Source organism: Antechinus flavipes, chromosome 2 (genome assembly GCF_016432865.1).
Source record: "Antechinus flavipes isolate AdamAnt ecotype Samford, QLD, Australia chromosome 2, AdamAnt_v2, whole genome shotgun sequence".
Classification (NCBI taxonomy): domain Eukaryota; kingdom Metazoa; phylum Chordata; class Mammalia; order Dasyuromorphia; family Dasyuridae; genus Antechinus; species Antechinus flavipes.
In genome coordinates, this window is record NC_067399.1 from 613,921,978 (window position 1) to 613,943,070 (window position 21,093).

The following is a 21,093-nucleotide window of genomic DNA, read 5'->3' on the forward strand; positions in this document are numbered from 1 at the left end:
CAAATAGTTTTCAGGCGACTGCTTTATGGCAGTGTTTGAAATCTGGTACTACTAGGCTCCCTTCCTTCCCATATCCCCACCATTATTTCCCTTGAGATTCTGATCCTTTTGTTCAACAGATGAATTTTGTTATTATTTTGTCTCCATCTATAAAGTAGCTCTTTGACAGTTTCAATAGTATGGCAATAAATCTGTAAAGTAATTCAAACAATATTGCTGGGGTTTTGTATTATATTGTCACAGTTCAAGCATGAGCAATTAATGTATCTCCCTTTTTTTTCCTTTTCTTTTTCTTCTTTTATTTCTATTAAGTGTTTTATAATTGTATTGTTATAAGTTCTGAATAAGTCTTTGTAGACAAGGTACTTAAGAGGCAGCTATTTGGTTCAGTGGCTACCTCATGGGTCTTGGAGACAAGAATACATGAATTCAAATCCTGGATTCGGATCCATGTTACCTATATAATCATAGCCAAGTCTCTTAACCTTGGCTTCCTCATCTGTAAAAGGGGGTTAATAGCAACTACCTACCAGTTGTGGCAAGGATCAGATGAGGTAAACTGAGATGCCTCTCATTTTACAAAGCTTAATAAAGTGTTATGTAAATACAAGTTAACTATTTTCTACATTTTAGAGTTACTTTGAATGGGATTTCTTTTTCCCTCTTCTTGATGGCTTGTTAGCAATGCAGAAAAGTTGATGATTTTAATGGATTTATTTTATATTTTGCTACTTCACTGAAGTTATATTTCAATATTAAATTGAATTTCTACGTTTCTTTAGGTGCCATCTGCAAATAGCAATAATTTTGTTTCCTCTTGTTTGTTTCATAAGTCTATGCTTATTCCTTCAAATTGTTTTCTTGCCTTATTGCCATAGTTACCATTCCCAGGATTATACCAAATAACTGTGACTATGAATATCTTCACTTACCCTGATCTTACTGACAAGGCTCACTTCTTTACCATGCTTTCTAGTTTTTGATAAGTGTTATATTTTTGTCAACTTGGTCTACATCTTTTTTCTCCTGAGATGCTCCATTATCTTTAGGCTTTTCTCTTTTTTTCCCACTTACTCTTTCTTTATTTCTTTGTTCCAACAAAATCTTTCCTTTTATTTCATCAGATACTAATGGACCATCTGATCTGTGTCCAGTTACTGTTTTCTTCTCCATCCCCATATGGTTTTTTGCTATTATCTCATTGGTTCCTTAAGTATTCTTTATTAATACTTCACATTAATAAGACTCTTAACTTCTTAAAATCTAGATAACTCAAAATTTGTTCTCCATCACTTCCCAGCCATCTCCACAACCATACTGATTTCACTCAAACCCATCTCCCTGCTCCCATCTGGAACTTTAGATTCTACCCTGAGACGCCAGGCTCTGGTAAGTGAGCTTTTTCCTTCTTTTGGTCGAGATAAAACTCTTAACTCACACCAACCCTTTGAAGCGAACAGTGCAGATATTAACTTTGAAAACAGAACTAAGGGACAGCTAGGTGGCACAGTAGGTAGAACACTAGCCCTTAAGTCAGGAGAGCCTGAGTTCAAATGTGACCTCAGATACTTAACACTTCCTAGTTGTGTGACCCTAGGCAAGTCACTTAATCTCAATTGTCTCAGCAAAAAAATAGAACTAAAGCAAGAGAATTTGTGACTTTTCCCTTTTCACACAGTTGAGCTTGGATTCAAAACTCATTATTTGGAGAGCATTCCAAATCCATGACACCCTGATGCTGCTTAACCAGGCTCTCCAGAAGGGCCACAGAACTCAAATCTTCAGGTGTTCAATAACAGCAGCAATAGACTGGCTATACAAAAGGATAAAAGGTTTCTCCACAGCATTTTGGGAAGTGAGGTGAGAAGATAGAGGTCTGAGTGAGCAAAAAAGGAGAGAAGATTGGGAAGAGTTCTTTTGAGCTCTAGGCTCAGGATAATGCAGAATGGGGGGAAAAATGGAGCCATCAGTAACCTGAATTTTAATTTTTGTCAGTAAAAAATGTCACATTTTTATCGTTACTACAATGTATACGTTTCTTAATGAATACAAGTGTCTATAAAAAGGATGGAGATAAAGACTGTGATTGAAAAGGGACAGATACAAATGTGTTTATAAGTATGTATGTGTTTAGTTCCTAGCCACAGGAAAACAAAATTCAGAACATGCTGAAGCATCAACATTATCTTTTCCCAAGTACAGATTAACTCTTTCAGATTTTTCATTTCCCAATGAGCCTTTCTAGCCTATAAACAAGCAAGCTCAGGTGCTGCTTTCACAGTTCCTGGTAGAGACCCCACAAGATAAAAAACAAGATGTCTTCCCCTTCACCAAAACAGCAGAAATGAAAGTTGCAATAAAAAAGCCAGCCAAGTCTTTAGAGAGCAAACAAAAAAATTTAATCTTTGAACATTACAGAAACAAATAAAGGAAATTACAGAGACCATGTTACATAGACTTGTTTATTTACAATCACATTTAGTGGAATCATGAAGTTATTTGTTTCATTTTTAGAAAAACAGAGAAGCCTTTTTGTTTTCTAAAACCTTAGCTATTACCGGACCTCTAACATCTGCAAAGACAGCACTTTCTGTGTAGGAAAGATCCTAAAAGGTTGAATCGTGCTACTTTCCAACAGATTTGAGGCAGAATTGTTTTTAATTGTTTTAAGGCCATAATGCTGGCTGTAGTCTCATATACCAAGGTTTCTATGGCAACTCAGCACTTGGGCTATTCTGGGCTATACCTATTCAATGGCCCTTCAATCAGCACTATATTGTTCAAAGGCCAAAGTAAGACAGTGGAAAATGCTGAATATTTTTATAAAGCTGTTTAGATTATACTAATTGCCAAAATCAAATAAATTACTGGCTTAGAGAGAAAATCTTCCTAGTACTGGATAATATGGTAGTATCAATTCAGCTCTAATCCAGGATATTCCTTCTGAGGAAATAAAGGAAAATGTTGTTCTCAGGCTCACTTTTCCCAGCATTCCTCACTACCTGGACACTTGCAACTGAGGCAATCAGCTCCATCGGGGCCTGCACGGACCCCTCGAGGACAAGCAGAGTGATGGAGGATCTAACAATGTGGCACAGAATATAAAAGCAGAAAGAGATGTCCACTGCAAAGGCAACTTCCTCAATTACATCCTGTAGCACAATTCAAAATGATCATAAATTCAACCAGAAAATCCTATTTTCAACTGTGTCCTAAATCTTTAGAAGAACTTAGGTAGAAATGTTTGTTCAGAATTGGTATTGGCTGGAGAAGAGAATGACTTTACAATTAAGACCAATACTAGGAATGGGCCCAGTGAACTCTGGCTTGCTGAAGGAGGTTCTGGGGGCTACAGGTCTGTTCCCACCAGAACTCCCAAGGGCTTTCCTTTGAACATTAACTCTGAGCCAAGGAAAACACTGTCAAATCTGCCTTCCTTCCCCTGCTCTACTTCTACTCTAGAGTGGTTTCAAGAGGTCAAAGTGGGCCCTGGCTTCAGAACTACTTCCTTACTTTGCCAGCTGCACAGGCCCACACAGAAACAAAAAAGCTCAGAAAAACCCAGGTGCCAGGACTTCTCCATTTATCCATTAGTAGCATCCATCTCTCAAAGAACAATAAGAGTGGTCTGCACTTTCACACAAATATACTGCTTCGAATTGGAATCATGAATAAACATTTTAACTGACTTAGAAGGAAATAAAATATACAACAGAGCAAGAGACCTGTCTGTAAAAACTACTTTAACACAGGAAATACAGATAGCAGAGCACACATAAACGTAATAACTTAAATATTACCCCCTGCCCCTCCCCCCAAAAAAGGTGTGTCAAATACAGACTTTGGCTTCAATACAATACATGTCTTCTCAGCTCCAAACGGGAGATGTCACATTCTGGCAAACGATAAAAGGCTGAGCCCCCTTTTTTTGCATAGGATTTCACCAATATTAAGTCAATAGAGTAAAACAAGGGGGGAGGTTAGCCCCTCAAATTGCCAGGAACACCTGGACCTTAACTTTTGTGAGAAAAATGACCCGCGATACCCTGAAGGCAATAAGGATGATAACAAGTTAATAACACAGGAAATGCCTCACCAGTCACACAAGTTACATTGCCCACGGGAGCGGTCAGGAATTACTCTTACGTTACACTGGCAACGCCCTCCAGAAATAATCTTCACCCAAACAACTAATCATATTACCTTTCCCAGGCAGCCCCAGAAAGAACGAATCGCCTCATAGGGTGCCCGACTGTCCCTCTGCCCTTCCAACATGGGGTCAGGCCACTGCCTAGGCTCACTCTCTTCTGGGTTAAAAGAATACTAACTTTTTAAAAAGGAAGAGAAAGAGGAGGAGGAAGAAGAAGAGGAAGGAAGAAGAGGAGGGAGTTATCTTCTAATTTAATTAAGTGGCACAATAACTGGGCCCATTTGGATTTGCTGATATCTCGCTAAGGAGGATGATTATTTTGTTCGTTTTCCAATGAGGGAAACGTTAGAAATTAAATATGTAATTTGGTGACTTATGAGAAATTTCCCCCACATAAGAAACAGTCCCTTTCAGATGTTTTATTGTTCCTCATCTCATTCAAACAAAGCTTCTCACTTGTCTTCACTTCTACAGTGACAGTAACAAAATAGAGACCCAGAACCCAGGAACGTGGAAGGTAGGCTGGCACTTAGGCTATCTGCAAATACTGCTCCAACCCTAGGGTAAACTTTTATTTCAAAACAGCAGTTTTTACTAGTTTAAGTAAAACCTTAAACCCAGCTATTTTGGCCCCAAGAGGCAATAGGAAGTAAGTTTCTAAGAAAGATGTATGCTTAGTTAATAATTTATGCAAGTTCAATGCACAGGCCACGACTGCTCTCACACACACGTCCACACGTTTGTGCGCATGTGAGCCTCCCACTGACCACCTACTTCACTCCACTCGTGTCTTTGGCAGCTTCTCTGAAGAACCCTGCGTACTCCCCAATAAGGGCATGAGCATAACAACCGTTCCTTTCAGCACTGGAGATAAGGCACAGGTTTCCCACCATTCTGAGGGAAAGCCCCAACACCCCCCACCTGTTCTTGGGAGCCAGGAGAACTGAGGGGACACAACGGGGAACTTCCACCTCCCCACACAGCTCCCCCAGTTCTCCACACCGGGCAAGCTGGCTCTCTCCCGCCCACAGGGCAGAGCTACCACATACAACCCATTGGCACAAATATTTTAACAGATCTCCTGCGGGCTGTCAGCAACTTTTCTAATCTCATTTCCAGATATTTGTCACAGAAACATAAAAGGGCAAAGGTTCTAAAACGGAAACCGAGATGTGTGTTTAGGCAAAAGACAACTGACTGAAGAGGAGAGAAGCCTAGCAACTACACAACTGTAATGATAAGAAAAAGGAAAAACAAGGGGGAAAGTATTTGACAGTTTAAATGGAAATACACAAAATAACCAAAATATTTATTACATACCAGAGCATTTATGCAGACTGCTGTTGGTTTTTTCATGCTTTAATTCAGATAAACACATTCCAATCTCTGGATCTCAAGAAAATATTCCAAAAAGAGATTCCCAAACAGCCTCAAATGAAATTATAAAGATTGAAACAAGGAAGATGAAAGCAAGAGACTACACAGCTTCCCCAAATCCCAAGAAGATTCTTCCTGAAGACAAAAGTGGAAGGTCAAATGACATTTTTTTAAATGGCTCAAAGCCTCACAGGTTAAGGCTTTTATATTATAAATGAAGGATTTTAAAGAAGAAAATGATGACTTAAAACAAACAACAAAAATGTCAAAAATATCAATACAAAAATAAATTTGCCAATAACCATAGAAAGCTTGAGGCAATATTTAAAAGCTAGATACTGACAGAGGAACATAAATATCAGCTTAAAAAAGAAGTTACTGAGCTGCTACATTGAGTGAGCTCTTGAGCCCACTTTATTCAAAGTATTCATCCTATCATGTAAGTTGTTTGTTAGATAGTGGTTTCCCCATATTTTGAATTAATAAAAAAATGAAAACATACACAAATTCACAATATTCTCTCAAAAGGCACAGTTTCCAAATAATCATCCAGTGAGTAGAATTAGAGGGAACAGTCAAGTCATAGCATTAGTTGGCTCTGAAAATTCAAACTGCTGAAAGTCCATGCTTTTCTGTATATGTTGATTCCCATCTAGCTTGAACTAAATGGAAGACCCTGGTTAGAAAGCCTGAGGATGCTGGTTTCCTTTACAGGATTCCTAGGTTTAAAGAGGAATAACAGAATTAATAAACCTGAACAAGTATACAATATATTTAAACATATGAAATTGTGAAAAACAAAAACATTCAAATGTTAGGAAATTTGCACCTGCAATTCTCCCTCAGAATGACCCTTTCTATAAACTTTTGGATGTTTTTTTTTTTTTTTTTCCCAGTGTCTTCTTTCTCTTCAGCTCACCCTCACCAGCTGCATTTGTTCTGATCTCAGCATGTGAGGTCATGGATGAGGTCCCATTGGAAAGGAGGTATGATGTGGAACACTGATAGAATTAGAGGACTTGCATTCAAATTCTGTCCACCATCTGTATGCTCTTGAGCAAGTCACTTGAACCTTCCTAAAGACATTCACTTATCAATCCTTCAAGGATATAGTTTTCCTAGTGTGCGACCTCCCTCACTTGACTCAGATTAAAACTCATGCTCGATTTTGAGCGTGGCTGTGCCCAAATGTTTACCAATTTGTAACCCACGTGGTGATAAGCCTCTCATAGCTTAACTTAAAACATGTCCCTAGGCCCATATCCAAAGTCTTTTGAACTTGGAAGAACCTGCCAAAATTAAGCTCTAGAGGCAGATTTAGGCACAATTCTTCCTTAGAATTAGAATTATCCAAAAGCACAATGCATTGGTCTATACAACTGCTGCTGATTTGGCACTTTACAAAGGGTTTCACTGCTTTATTTGATCCTCACAACCACCCATGTGGTGCTCTTTAGTTCACTACTAACAATCTCCTCCTTTTACAGACAAAGAAACGGAGACTCCAAGACTCTTAAACAACTTTCACTGTACCGTCCACATGATACTGAGCTTCCCTTTGCTGGGAGTCCTCATGTGGAGGCTGAATGACCATTTGTCAGGAAGATTATATAAAGGTGATTTCTGAGGGAGAAAAGGAGTAAAGATGATCACAAAATGTAAGCTCCATGAGGGAAGGCACTCTCCTTGTCTTGAGATGACTCCTTTTCTTGAGTGTTGAGAGGAACATCTTCACAAGGAGCAAAGTTTGAGCGGGATCCATCCCAAATAGGCAAGGTATCAACAGACAAAAGGGTATCTCATTTGTAGTGATCACCCTTTTTTGTGGGTAACGATGGGATGGAAAAAATTCCAGTTGGGGAAAATAATCAGAGCAAAGGTGAAAAAGCACAAGATGATGAATAGACCAATTTTGGTTAGAGTGAAGGGTTTATGTAAGATTATAGTGAAAGATAAGGCTAGAAATTTAACCTGGGTAGGACTATAGCAGGCTTTGAATGCTAGTTTAAGAGTTTAGACTTTATAAGTAATCAAGTAATATTAAAAGTTTGGGTTTTTATTTTCCCCTTGGGGAAATGCCATAATTAAGGTGAGATTTTTAAGAGATTATTTTGATGGCTATGTATAGAGCAGACTGGAAAAGTAAGCTAAATGCAAGAGTCTGGGCTCTGAATTAGTATGTTGGTAATGAGAACTGAAGGAAAGGAATGCAAGTAGTAAGCCATTACTTTGCTTTTGCTGAAGAGGGAGTTTTCATCTATAATTTCAATACTTTTGAGTCTGAGTGACTTGGAGAAGAGTGGCCCCATTTATAGACAAAGGAAAAAATCACAAAGAGGAAAAGGACATAGCTTTGGGAATGCTGATTTCAAGATAAAAGCTGACCAGGCAAACCAGATGTCCAGCTGGAAGCTGAAAAATATGGCAACAGAACTCACATGAGAAGTTAGGCCTGGAGATCCATCTCATTTACTCACTAAGGATTAAGAAGTCAGTTCTGTAATTTGATATGGTTTAAAAAAAAAAAAAAAAACACTGACTCTGGGGGCTAAGGGCCTGGGTTCAAATCCTCTTGACCCTTCCCTGGGCAAACTGCTTTATCTCTCTTAGGATCCTCCTCTATAAAATGAAGGGTTTTGGGCCCACTGATCTCTAAGGTCTCTTCCAGCTCTAAATCTATGATCCAATGGACTTGCTTATATGGGTTCAGAAAATAATGTAACATTTGTCAAATTCAAGAAATCATTTTGACTTGAGTTGAATGTATACTAGGGATGCAAAAAAATGTTGCAACATTAAGAAAACCATTAAGGACTTGGCTCTTTTATACAATCAGGTGATTCAGGCCAATTCCAATAGACTTGTGATAGGAAAGATTGTGGGGACTGAGTATAGATCGCAACATAGCATTTTCACCTTTTTTGTTGTTTGCTTGTATTTTGTTTTCTTTCTCATTACTTTTCCTTTTTGATCTGATTTTTCTTGTGCAGCATGATAACTGTGGAAATATTATAGAAGAACTGCACATGTTTAATCTATATTGGATTACTTGCTACCTGGGGGAGAAGGGAAGGAGAAAAAGTTTGGAACACAAGGTTTTTCAAGAATGAATGCCGAGGGGCAGCTAGATGGTGCAATGGATAGAGCACCAGCCCTGAAGTCAGGCGGACCTGAGTTAAAATCTGACCTCAGACACTTACCACTTTCTAGCTGTGTGACCCTGGGCAAGTCACTTACCCCCAATTGCCTCAGCAAAAAAAAAAAAAAAAAAAAAAAAAGAATGAATGCCGGGCGAGACTTACATGAACTGATGCTAAGTGAAATGAGCAGAACCAGGAGATCATTATATACCTCAACAACGATACTGTATGAGGATACTGATGGAAGTGGATCTCTTTGATAAAGAGAGCTAATTCAGTTTCAATTGATCAAGGATGGACAGAAGCAGCTACACTCAAAGAAAGAACACTGGGAAATGAATATAAACTGCTTGCATTTTTGTTTTTCTTCTCGGGTTATTTATACCTTCTGAATCCAATTCTCCCTGTGCAACAAGAGAACTGTTCGGTTCTGCACACATATATTGTATCTAGGATATACTGTAACCTATTTAATATATAAAGGACTGCTTGCCATCTGGGGGAGGGGGTAGAGGGAGGGAGGGGAAAAATTGGACAGAAGTGAGTGCAAGGGATAATGCTGTAAAAAATTACCCTGGCATGGGTTCTGTCAATAAAAAGTTTTAAAAAATTAAAAAATTTTTAAAAATTAAAAAAAAAAGAATGAATGCCAGAGACTATCTATGCATGTATTTTGAAAATAAAAAGCTAAAAAAAACTGCCAACATAATCATATTAAAAACAAAAATATCCAAAAACTTGGATATATCTTGGTTATCTCAAGATATAGAAAAAGCCTTTGATAAAGAATAAGATTCATTTTGGCTAAAAAAAAAACAAAAACACTATAAACTAAAGGCATAGAGGATCCTTTTTTTTAATATAAAAAGTATCTATCTAAAGTCAAAATCAAGAATCCCATGTAATAGGAATATACTAGAACCTTTGCTAATAAATATAGGAGTGAAAAAAAGATACTCACTTCTCCCACAATTATTTGATGTAAATTTTAAGACAAGAGAAAGAGATGGATGGTATACAGATACATAAAGAGAAGATAAAACTATCACTATTTTGCTGATAATATGATGGTTTATTTGGAAAATTCTAGGAAATCAGCAACGGTGCTAATTAAAATAATTAGTAGGTTCGGCAAATCACAAGCTACAAAATAAACTCTCAATAACTATAAGAATGGAAAAGATCTATATAAAAAGAGAACAACAGAAAATCCAGGGAAAAACTTTGAAATATGCCCATAATTAAGGCTTGAAAGAAATCATAGTTATCTTTAAAAGGAAATGGAGAATTTTTAGTCACTGTGAACAAAGAACAAGGAAAGTATGGTTAAAAGAAGAGTTTGAAGAAGGAAGTTTTAAGTATTCAAGAAGTCAAGAAGAATGAGGCCTCAGAGAACAACACTAAATCTGAAGATGCAGAAAATACTGGTGACCTTCAAAAAAAGAGTGATGAGGGCAAAAACTATACTGAAATTGAAATTAATTGAGGGTGAGTGGGTAGTGAAGAAATTGAGTCATCCAAAAACTTTGGCAATGAAAAGAAAATATACAGAATTATGACTTGAAATGTTAAGTATTAAATAAAGATTTTTCTATATAAGAAGAATCCTTACATCTTTGAGGGGAGAAGGAAAAAGTCAGGGAAAAAAGAAAGATTGAAGACAATAAAGAGAAAAATATTGAAGGAATACAGAGACAAGAAAGCATGGGGAATCAAAGACTCAGAGGAGCTGCCAGCTTCCTGTTAACAGGATGAAAGGCATGAAGAATGCTGGCAAACAGATCTTATCAATGAATATCTGATTTGATTTTTAAAGAATAATGGTAAAATGACAAGGCAACTTAGGTGAGAGATATGACGTATAAATTCATTCTGAGGACCTGGAGATTCCTTTCTTCAATGCCTGTATTCCTCTGGCCACCCCAGCGCCAGCTGGGTGAAGATGGAATATGCTCAGTTGCAGGGGATCTATTTTAAAATAATGAAATGGCAAACTGAACTGAATTTCAGTTTTCTAAAAAGATGGAAAGTTTTACCTAGAAAAACATTGATTTTGCTCACCTTCTCTAGAGCATCAAAAACAACTGTCCTCAAATTTCAGCAAAATTAAGCCTTCAAATTAATTCACTTTGTTAATTCACAGACAAGACTACATTATAATTACATAATGACCAAGTTCCATGCAATCTTCCTTTCTACCAAGTATGGTAACCACCATCTATCACAAAGTTGCACAGCCTATTACTTCTTTGTGTCAAAAACAATTTGAATGAGGACTTGCATTATGACAATTCAAATGTCCCTCAGTAGGAAGAGGAAGTTAGCTGTTACTTAATTAGTAAGCCACAATGACTACTGTTATAACAGTTGTAACAACTCTCAAAATAGAATTCACTGCCTGTTCACAAAAACCTGTTAAATGTTTGATATTTTATTCATCCCAGATGACTGTAATCACTCCTCTTACTGTGCATTCCCTTCAGCACTTATCTACCTAGTTTGCATTATAACAATTTACACCCGCATTCTCTTTGAAAAGAATTACTCTGTAGGTAGTAAGTCTTTTCAAATAAGTCAAATCTCCCCAACTAGATTGCAAATTCTAACAGCTTAAATTATCTTTCAAAATAACTTCTACATAACACATTTAAAGTTTGCAAAGTACTAGAACACATTATCTCATGTAAGCTTTACAACAATCTTTATAGGCCATGTGCAGTTATCATTATCTTCATTTTATAGATCAGCAAACAGAGGATTGAGAGGTTGCCTAATTGCCCATGGTCCCACAGCAAGTAAATACCAGTGATAAGACTAGTCCTGATTCCAAGCCCAAGATTCTGCCCACTATGCCATGCTTATCTCTCTTATGCTCCTAAAATACCTTCTATAGTATTCTCTGCATATTCTCTTTTTTAAAAAATATTATTAAAGGAGTGGATGTCAACTTCTAACTGCAAAAGTATTTCTCTATCAGGAATAATAGAGACTAAAAAATAAACCAGTTGGTGATACCTTTTCTCCCTTCTTTCTTTCCTTCAGATAATTTTAATCTTGCTGGTGCCATCTTCAGTGCTGGAGATCCAGAACAAACCTGGAACAAAACACAGTTTTTATAATGGCTTGGGTGTTCTAGTGTCACTCCTGTAGACAGATTTTGCTATCAAAGTAAATGTTTTATTTATTTATATAGATCAAATGGGAAGGTGTTTAAGTATTAATATATTTAGTTGAAATCCTATAATAAACTTTTAACATATTCAGTTGCTGATCTGCCCAAATCCAAGTTAAGTACGTTCCATGATTAGTGACATAAGCCAAACAAGAGAGTCCCACAAAGAGAAGAGAATCAGCAAAAGGAAAGGTCAGAAAGAGGAAGACTAAGCTAAGGGCTGCAGGAGCTATCGACCGAATGGATAAGCACAAGACAGACCTGAAGGCTTGCTTGCTATTACTTTGATGCTTTCTCCCATAAAAGACAAGAACAGGCTCTTACTAAGTTCACATTTTCTTTGCTGGATCTGTTCAAGTCACCAACGTCCACAGATTCTGGAGTACAACACCTATTTTTCTTTTCCATTATTATCTGATTCCCCAGGACTTTCCGCTAATTTAAGAAGAAAAAAATATTGTTAGAAGAGAAAAAAAAAGCATCATAGCCATAACATTAAGATACATTCCTCAGCTGCAATAATTAATTCCACATGAAGCCTGGCATAAAACCCTGCATACCAGGGAGGAATTATTTCTAAATGACCACTTAGTCTGCATAACTTAAAAATGGAAAGCTCTAAAGGGCAGAGGGATGAGACAGAAACAACCTGAAGATCAATTTAAAATAGTTTAAGTCAATTCCAAAATGCTTCTGGAAACCCTAGTGGGGAAGTAGGCACTAGACTATTCTTTTTTAAAAAATCCTAACTTGTCACAACTATCACACAAGTGTATTTGTTACAATGAGGACTCCATCATTAGGACTCACAGGAAAAAACTGTCTTAACTATAGGTAGCACATGATGACTATTCTTTGAAAAGATAATTTTAAAAATCTTGTGCTCTTATCAAGAGCAAGTCTGCTCCCAAGACAGTCTGTAGAAGCTGCAGGCCGCTGCACTGTGAAGGAGAGTTCTTCTGTAGTCACACTACCACAGCCACCAAAATACAAGTGTCACACACACAGACACACACCCACCCACCCAAGAAGCAGGTTTTCTCAACATGACAGAAAACTCTCCTGACTGGTTTTCACCTCTCACCTGCAAACAGTGACATGACTTCTAATGAAACACGGACAGAGAGAGACAAGAGTAATTTTTCTGGCTAGTAAAGCCTCGCCAGGACGGAGCCACGAAGGCTGCAGGCCTAGGGCCTTCCTGCAACAACCGTTCAGCCATCGCGGGCCCAGTGGGAGACACTGACCGTCAGTGACCGCCAGAGCCACCTGCCAGAAGGCAGCTTCAGGGTGATTCAGACTAGCTTACTGATTACGACTGGGCTAGGACCAGGAAAGGCTGCAACCTAGGGAGAAAGTTACTAGTTTGTGCAAAGGAACCTCTCTCTTCGTCATACTGCATTTTAAATGAAGGAGGAGGGTTGCCCTACAGATCTATTGTAATAGGTTCTCTCTTCCCCCCTTACAACAGTGAGAGAAGAACATGTGCCTCTCTCTCCCCGTCACTCATGTCTCTCTGGGGCCCGGTAATTCCCATTCTGTCACCAATGCATCTACTACCACCTGGTGGTAGCACATCTTAAAGATTCAGCTCTTTGAGTAGAAAAAGAGATGGCTGGGGACAAGTAAGGAGTGGCCCTGCCACAAGGCAAGGACAAACGTCGGCATTCCCGGGTTCCGAGCCAGGAACGCAGACTCTCCTCTGAAGAGACTGAGCAATATCTCGTGAGGGACAGAGTGGAGGAATGCCAGGAGCCTAGGACCAGGAAGGTCCCAGTTCGAGTCCCGCTTCTGACACCGCTGCCCCCGTGACTGGGCGGCCGCAGCCCCTCCCAGCTTTGGGCGACTCTCAGGCTATTTCGGAGGTACCGGCCTGTTTGAGAGGGAGCAGCAACCTGTGCCAGTGAAATAACAGGCCTAAATCCCAATCTCTCCTGATCCTTATTTTTATTACTCCCCCATCCTAAAATTTCCAACGGGGATTTGACACGAAACAGGTCTTGATCAGAATTCCTCCCAGATTAAATCTTAACAGACTTTAACTCTGTAAAAACATAAGCAAATTAGAGAAAAAGGGAAATGCTTCCCATTATTGAACAAAAGTCATTTCCCAGACACAAAGGAAGCTGATAGAAAACTAACACTGAGGCTGAGAACTGGTTTGTAGCTACGTCAGCCCTCGCTGCTCTAATGATTACACCAAAGTACTAACAAGGATATTCCCCTTTGTTCATTTACACTTATTACACATCAAAATGCCTATCATAAGTTTCCCCAAACTCCATCCCAGCCTCTCCAGAACACCAAAAGAGTAGAAAATTATTTCACAGATAGGGAAAAGATCAACGCAAAGTTCATATCTATCAAAAATTCCTGGGATAATGCTGACAACTCTATGGCTGAACTTACCTACCTTAATAAGTCCACTGAAGGAGCGTGAACGGGTCCGTTTCTGAAACTGGGGGGTAAATCCATCTGCTCCTGGAGTTTGAGCAAGTGGCTGCTTATTAAACTTGAAGAAAATAAAGAGGATATCTCATTATTATTTTCTCAGCAACAAATACTTCTCCAAGTATCCAAAAAGAAAGGCCCAAAAGATTTCCAAATTTCAAATCTACTGTCCAAGAATATGTGCATAAAAGCAAAGATGTGTGCCAAAAAATGCTCTTGCAATATCCAACGTTCATTTATACTATATGCCTCATTTTCATATAAATTATTAAAAAGAATAAAGAGGACTTCTGAAGCTCAGAAAGGCCTTAGGACTAAAATGTTACCCTAATTTATTATTTATTTTTAGCATTCTTTGCTTTTTAAATTTTGAATTCCAGATCCTCTCCCTCCCTCTCACCTCTTCTCTACCCACTGAGAGGCAAAAAAATATCAATTATATGTGAAATTATGCAAAATATATTTCCTTATTAGCCACATTTTTTAAAAGCAAAAAAAATGAGAAAATTATACTTTAATTTGCACTCGATTTATCAATTCTCTCTCTGCATATTGATAGCATGAATATCCTCTCAATTTCCAATTCTATACCATCACAAAAAAGAGCTACTGTAAATATTTTTGTACACATAGGTTCTTTTCCCTTTCCTCCAATCTCTTAGGATTTCAGACCTAGTATTGCTGGGTCAAAGGGTAAACAACACTGTTTTATAGCCCTTTGGGCTTAATTCCAAATTGTCTTGGTCTTCCCTGCCACTGGAGTAGCTTTTTTGGGTCAAGTTCATTTTTGTAGTTTGCTCATTTTTCCAGCCTGTTTCTTGACTTTGAACTTTACATCTAAGTTGCTCCTCTGAAGAGTCTAGCCAGATTGCTATCTCTGATTCACCATCTTGGCTCCAAAAGAGCTGCAGTTCACAAATACAAACTCCTCTGAGTTATTTCAACTCTGTAAATCATTCCCTATTGGGAGAAACATATGGAATCCTAACCAAAGTATTCACCTTTTTCTCTTCTAAAATATTTTTTTTCTTTTAAATTTAACTCATAAATGTTTCAATACATAAATCCCTAGTATACTTCTAATTAATTTTCCTAATGTACAGCAAGTCAAATAAGATATCAAGGTGTATGATTCTGATAGAAAATATAGCTACCCTTATTACTTACTTTTCTGTTTATTAAAACAAAAATAAATACTTTATAAGTAAGCATCAACATTCTCCAATGTTTATCATCTGAATGTTTTGCCATTTAAATTTATTGTCATTTACATAACTGTAATCATTGTGCATCTTTTTGGTTCTGCTTTGTCTACTCTTTATCACTCTGTACAAATCTTCCATTATTTCTTTGAATTCCTTATATTCACAGCTCCTTGTAATGTAGTATTGCTATGAATATAGTGTACTGGTACAATAATGAGATTAATGGATCAAAGGGTATGAAAAATTTTCCAACTTCTTTGCATAATTCCAAATTGTTTTTCAAAATGATGCATCCCTTTCACAGTTTTACCAAAGGCTGTTTTCTTACATCCCTATCAGTAATGAATTTTTCCATCTTTGTGTATTTGATGAATGTAAAGTAATATAAAAGTTATTTTAAATTTAAATTTGGGTTTCTGTACTAGCTATTCTAAATTCTTTTTAGATAGCTGTTAATAAATTTGTGGTTTTTTTGAGATTTTTCCATATCCTCTGACCACTTATCTTTTGGGAAATGGCTCAATCTTAAAAACTCTGCAATGATTCCTTATGGATTCTAAATGTTAGATTTTTAACAAAAATATTTTATGACAAGATTTTTCTTTTCTGATGCACAGCTCTGTATATAGTTTAATTTCTAACTACATTTATTTTATTTGTGCCAAAAGCTTATATCTATACAAAATAGTTTATTTTGCCTTTTATAATATTCACTCTTTAACAATTACAAATATATCCTCTTTCCATAATTGTAAGAACTATTATAAAGCCTCCATGCAATCTACTATATATAAAAATTGATCGTATGCTAAGGCACAAAACTAAAAAATAGAGAAAAGCAGAAGTTTTAAACATTTCTCTAATATTAGATAAATATTTTAATTATTAAATTATAAAATTATAAATAAATGCAGATATTAAAGTGCTAAAAATGACCTCATAAATAATGAGGGCAAAAAACAAATAATATAAACAATAAAAATTTTACTAAAGAGAATAAATATAATGAGAAAACATACTAATACTCTTAGGATGCAAATTACATTTGGATCTGAAGGAAGAAAGTAAGTCACAATTGATAATCTCTTGGCCTTCATCTCCTATAAAATAAAGGAGTCAGCCTAATTGGCTTTTAAGGCCTCATCCAACCCTGAAGTTCTATTAGTCACAATGCCCACATAGCAAAGAGTGCTAGCTAATTCAAGAAGCCAATTTTTCTCCTTGTCATCTTTAATGATTGGTGCAGACCTCAGTGGAATCCTAAATTAAACTACTTTGCTGAGGATTAAAATCAGCATTCTCTTTGAATATGCAAAATGGAACATACTGCTGCTTTGGCATAATCTGTCACATATCAAATCAATTTTAGGAACAAGGGCAGGAGAATTCTTCTTAAACAGGAATGTTTTCTTACCAGCTACTGAGATAACAAAAATCATGAGCCTGTATTCTCTGCCTCACCCCCTTTCATTCAGCCCAAACTATTTTCTTTGTCACAAAAGGGATTCAATCCCTGCTAGTAATGATGGGGAAGATTGTCTAGAAAAGACTGTAATGTGGAAATAAAAAATCTATTAGGTAAATAATTGAGGAATCCCTAACCCTGACTACTGTTTCTCTCTTATACAGTCTAAGACAGCATTGGCTTGTTGGGATGCCATGTTGCAATCCTAATTCCTAAGGAAGCTGTAAGCCACCAGTACCACAAAAGGTCTTTAATTTTGATAAACTACTATCTAAACCTCTATCTGGTAGTGATGAAACTGACATTGTTAACCCCAATATAAGAGTTTACATTTACTCCTATCAAATTTTATTTCATGAGCTCCGAAAGCTTTACATCAAATACACTGACAGCATTCCCCTCATGTACCACTCTGGAGACCTATGAAAAAAGGAAAATGAGGCAATTTGCATGTGAACCATGCTTTCGCTTTCTGTGATCGCTGCTCCCTTTTCCAGAGGTCTCTTTAATAGGCATTCTAGAATTCTGCCAAAAATTGAAGTCAGGGTCACTAATCCATATTTAATAGACTACTTCCATTCTTATCTTTGGAAAAGAAAATATTGCCTTCCTCCAGTCTTGTAACACCTCTTCCATTTTCCCTCAAGTTTTCAAAGATCACTAATAGTGTTTCAGTCATCAGAGGTGCTAGCTCTTTCAATATCCGCCCCTCTGGGTCTGGGTGACTAGAATCCATTAACAACTAAGTGATTTTTCTCAATAACTTTACTAACCTTGGGTAGCAACTCTTTAAATTTTGTTTTGGCCTTCCAGACCAAAAGTCAATCTTCTAGCCAGAAAAAAAGAAGCAAAATAAGGGATTCATGCTAACTTCTTTCCTTTTATAGGAAAATTTTCTGTGTTCTACTTCTTATCCTTTGCTCAATATAGCTTAATTATATCATTGTTGTTTTTTGTTTTGTTTGTCTCGACTGAGTTTCCCTCTCTCACTCCAGCTGAAAGCAGATACAACTACCACTGACAGGCCCACTTCCAATAAAGACTGGTACAAAAGCCTGGACCTGCTCCCTCTTTCTGACCTGGACTGGCTCACCCCTCTCCTGGAGGCTTCACTCCACCTTGACTGTACTTACTGGTGACACTGATAGCTTTGGCCTGAGTGCAGCAGCAGGGACCAGGGGCTGGCACTACCAGGCCTGCCTCAATGTGACTTCAAACGAACAAAGAAAACAAACTACTCTTTGTGGTCCTTGGTGTTCCTCAACAGCCTCAGCTCATCCTCAGGTTTGGTACACCTGGCACTTGCCACAGAGGACCATCCTCCTGTTTCAGGTCTCGACAGACTCTCCTTTATACTTGCTGAGCAAAAAGTGGGAGATAATTAGATTCTCAACTAGTACACTCTTGAAAACCAAGAATCAATTCCGATTCTACCATTCTTAAAAATATTCTGTCATTTGCATAACTGTTTCCCTAAATCAGGGTTACTGTTTCTCTGCTTCAGAATAGATACCTGTCGAATGAGCTTCTTCTTCTTTGCTGAGTCAGGCATGTTATGAACATGCTGAAATAACTCTCTGAGAGCCTCCTCGGTACGTTGTTGCGTCTCTTCCTGTTGGAAGCAAGTGTTCATCTGGGTCCTTTTATAGGATTTTGAAAGTGGAAAGTCCTTATTAGTGCATGAGGTTGGCAGATCCAGGTCATCCTGGAGAAAATTTAAAGGAAGAAAAAGAGATTAAAGTATCCTACAGGCTCCTATTTTCAGGCTAAATCAAAAAGGGAAAGAAAAAAATAAGCATATTACAGTGTCCATTTACACTTAGAAACACAGCTATCCTTGCCCCTATTTTATTCAGGTGAATATGATTTAGATCCCACAAGTTGCACTAAAGATATCACTAAACAATCACAACTTCCTCTGGCACAGGCTCAGACAATACAGGAATATAGAAGACAGAGACTCTGGATAAAACAGACTTTAATTTTAACTATTTTAGGAGGTAATGCTAAATGTTTGCCTGGTTGTTTTTAACATTTGTTGAATTTGATGGAGAAGCAGCCCCAAAAGTAGAAAAATTAGCAAAAACCAGGAGAAAACAGTGACAGCATCAATGAAGATACTTCACGTTGTCCTGCTTAAAGTCTTCAGCAACTTAAAACACTAAAGTTTAATCACTTGAGTTCTGAGCACATACAAAATATCAGTATGATATGGTGGATTTTCTTCTTAGTCACTTAGGGCTTCCATCCCAGATCTACAGGCCATACTTTACCTCATTCAGAGTGGCTCTTCCTTTGTCAATGAATTAAAAATAAGAATACAACATGTATAGTTGTATAACTTAACAGAAATACTTAGAACAATCTAATTTCTAAATGGCATTTCTAGGCTGGATCTGCTGTGCTCACAATTCTAAATGTTCAAATTAATCAAGATGTGTAATAAACACATTCTGAGGCCTTGTGGATTATGGATCTTTTCAATCTTTCTGATACTGTATCAGCAAAAATTTTTGGTACAAAGGAAGACAGTCCCCATCCTTTCCATACCACCCATCATCATCTTCTCCCACTCTTTCACTAATCTCAAAGTAATTGGTTATCTTTGAGCTGTGACACTAAACAAGTATCCAAAAAAAGCAGTCTGAAGTTTTACATTCTTCTGCCTCACCTCTGCTTGAGTCATACTCGCTTTCACTTTTGCTCACCTTCTTTTGTACAATATTTATTATTATTAAGGCTTAGCATTAATGCAGTTTCCTGGTTTGATCCTTATATCCTGTGTTTCAGCAAAGCAATTCCCTATGCTTACCTTTGATGCATGAGTTCTAGAGCCCAGGTAATGCAGCCTGGCACATTCCCGAACATAAGCCGGAGCCTGAATAAGACATAAAAAGAAACCAGTACCTAATGGGGAATGAAGCACTTAAGCATAGTAGGAACTAAAACAAGATCTATAGAAAAGGTCCTAGTCTGGCTGCTATCACTGGGACTTTGCTTTTTCTTCTATAAAAAGAAGAAGTTGGACTAGCAATGGTATCAAACTCAAAGAGAAAAAGATACCTGCAAGTTCTATACTGACTCAAAAAACCACAAATTTACATTATCTACATGGCACTGTATTTTATTTATTTTGTTAAATATGACCCATTAACATTTTATTCCAGTTCAGGCTGCACTCACTGGTTTTGTTTGATATCTCTAAATCAATTGAGATCTAAAGTGCCTTTTCTAACTCTAAAAATTACACTGTTCTGAAACAGAAGAAAAGAACACCAAAAAAGCCTCAAGAACAATGACAGGAGAGGGGACAAAGGACAGAGCTGGAAGCAATAAAATCCACAGTTTCTCAAGGCAGCTTAGGAAAATGACTAAGAACTTAGGGACCAAGGCCAGGAGAGAACCCAAGGGAACACCAATTGGCCAACAAGCATTTATGGGGACACAAAACCGAGAGTAATTCTCGCCCCTTCCCTCAGGGAACTTCCTCTCCACCTCCATGCCAACCCCAACCTAGAAACCCTAAAAGTAGAGTCAATAGTGATCTTCCAGATCAAATGTAGGCTCCCTAAGGGCCTCAATTCACAGAGCAGCCACTTACTGAGTGCTTGTTAATGGAGGGGAATGAAAGGAAACGACTCCACTGTCTCAGTCTGGATCACTTGGACCCCAAGAGGCCTCAATGGCAGGTGAGTGCAACTTGTGTGCTGACTCCACCCCCCCCACCCCCACCCCAGGAGTTAATTGGCTGAGCTCTGAAGCTAACTGCATTTGGCTACAGTCAGAAGCAGAGAAAGTTCTGTTGGCAAGAGGAGCGACAGCAAGGGGAACCAGCGGGAGACGGGCCTGTTAGGTGTTAGCAGCCCCTTTCTCCTCCACCCTGGTCGCTGTTCCTGCGGCCTCGGACTGCAGACTCAGGCCCGTGGTCACAGCAGATGAGGAAGCCCCTGGCAGGGCAAGCACCAGGCCTCTGCTGGCGCCCTGTGTCCGCCAGCCTTGCCAAGGGCCAGACCTTGTGTCATCAGACATGACCAGACTTTTGACAGGACTCCTCGCTCTTTGCTTCCAAGTCTTTGATCCATCTGACTAATCTCAATGGACTCTTTTACTGCTGCCTGTATGGCCAAATGGCA

General features: G+C 38.0%; 1 protein-coding gene across 1 annotated transcript in view; it reads right to left on the reverse strand.

Annotated features, from left to right (window-relative positions):
- Positions 1–2,376: 2,376 nt before the first annotated feature.
- Positions 2,377–21,093, reverse strand: part of ARHGAP19 (Rho GTPase activating protein 19) — a 43,672-nt gene continuing 24,955 nt past the window's right edge. Inside the window, exons 7-12 of the mRNA XM_051981776.1 lie at positions 19,773–19,838; positions 18,474–18,665; positions 14,253–14,351; positions 12,164–12,274; positions 11,683–11,761; positions 2,377–6,246 (exon numbers count right to left, since the gene is read on the reverse strand). Of these exons, the coding sequence (XP_051837736.1) occupies positions 6,236–6,246; positions 11,683–11,761; positions 12,164–12,274; positions 14,253–14,351; positions 18,474–18,665; positions 19,773–19,838 (558 nt within the window). The 3' untranslated portion in view covers positions 2,377–6,235. The remainder of the gene's footprint in view (positions 6,247–11,682; positions 11,762–12,163; positions 12,275–14,252; positions 14,352–18,473; positions 18,666–19,772; positions 19,839–21,093) is intronic.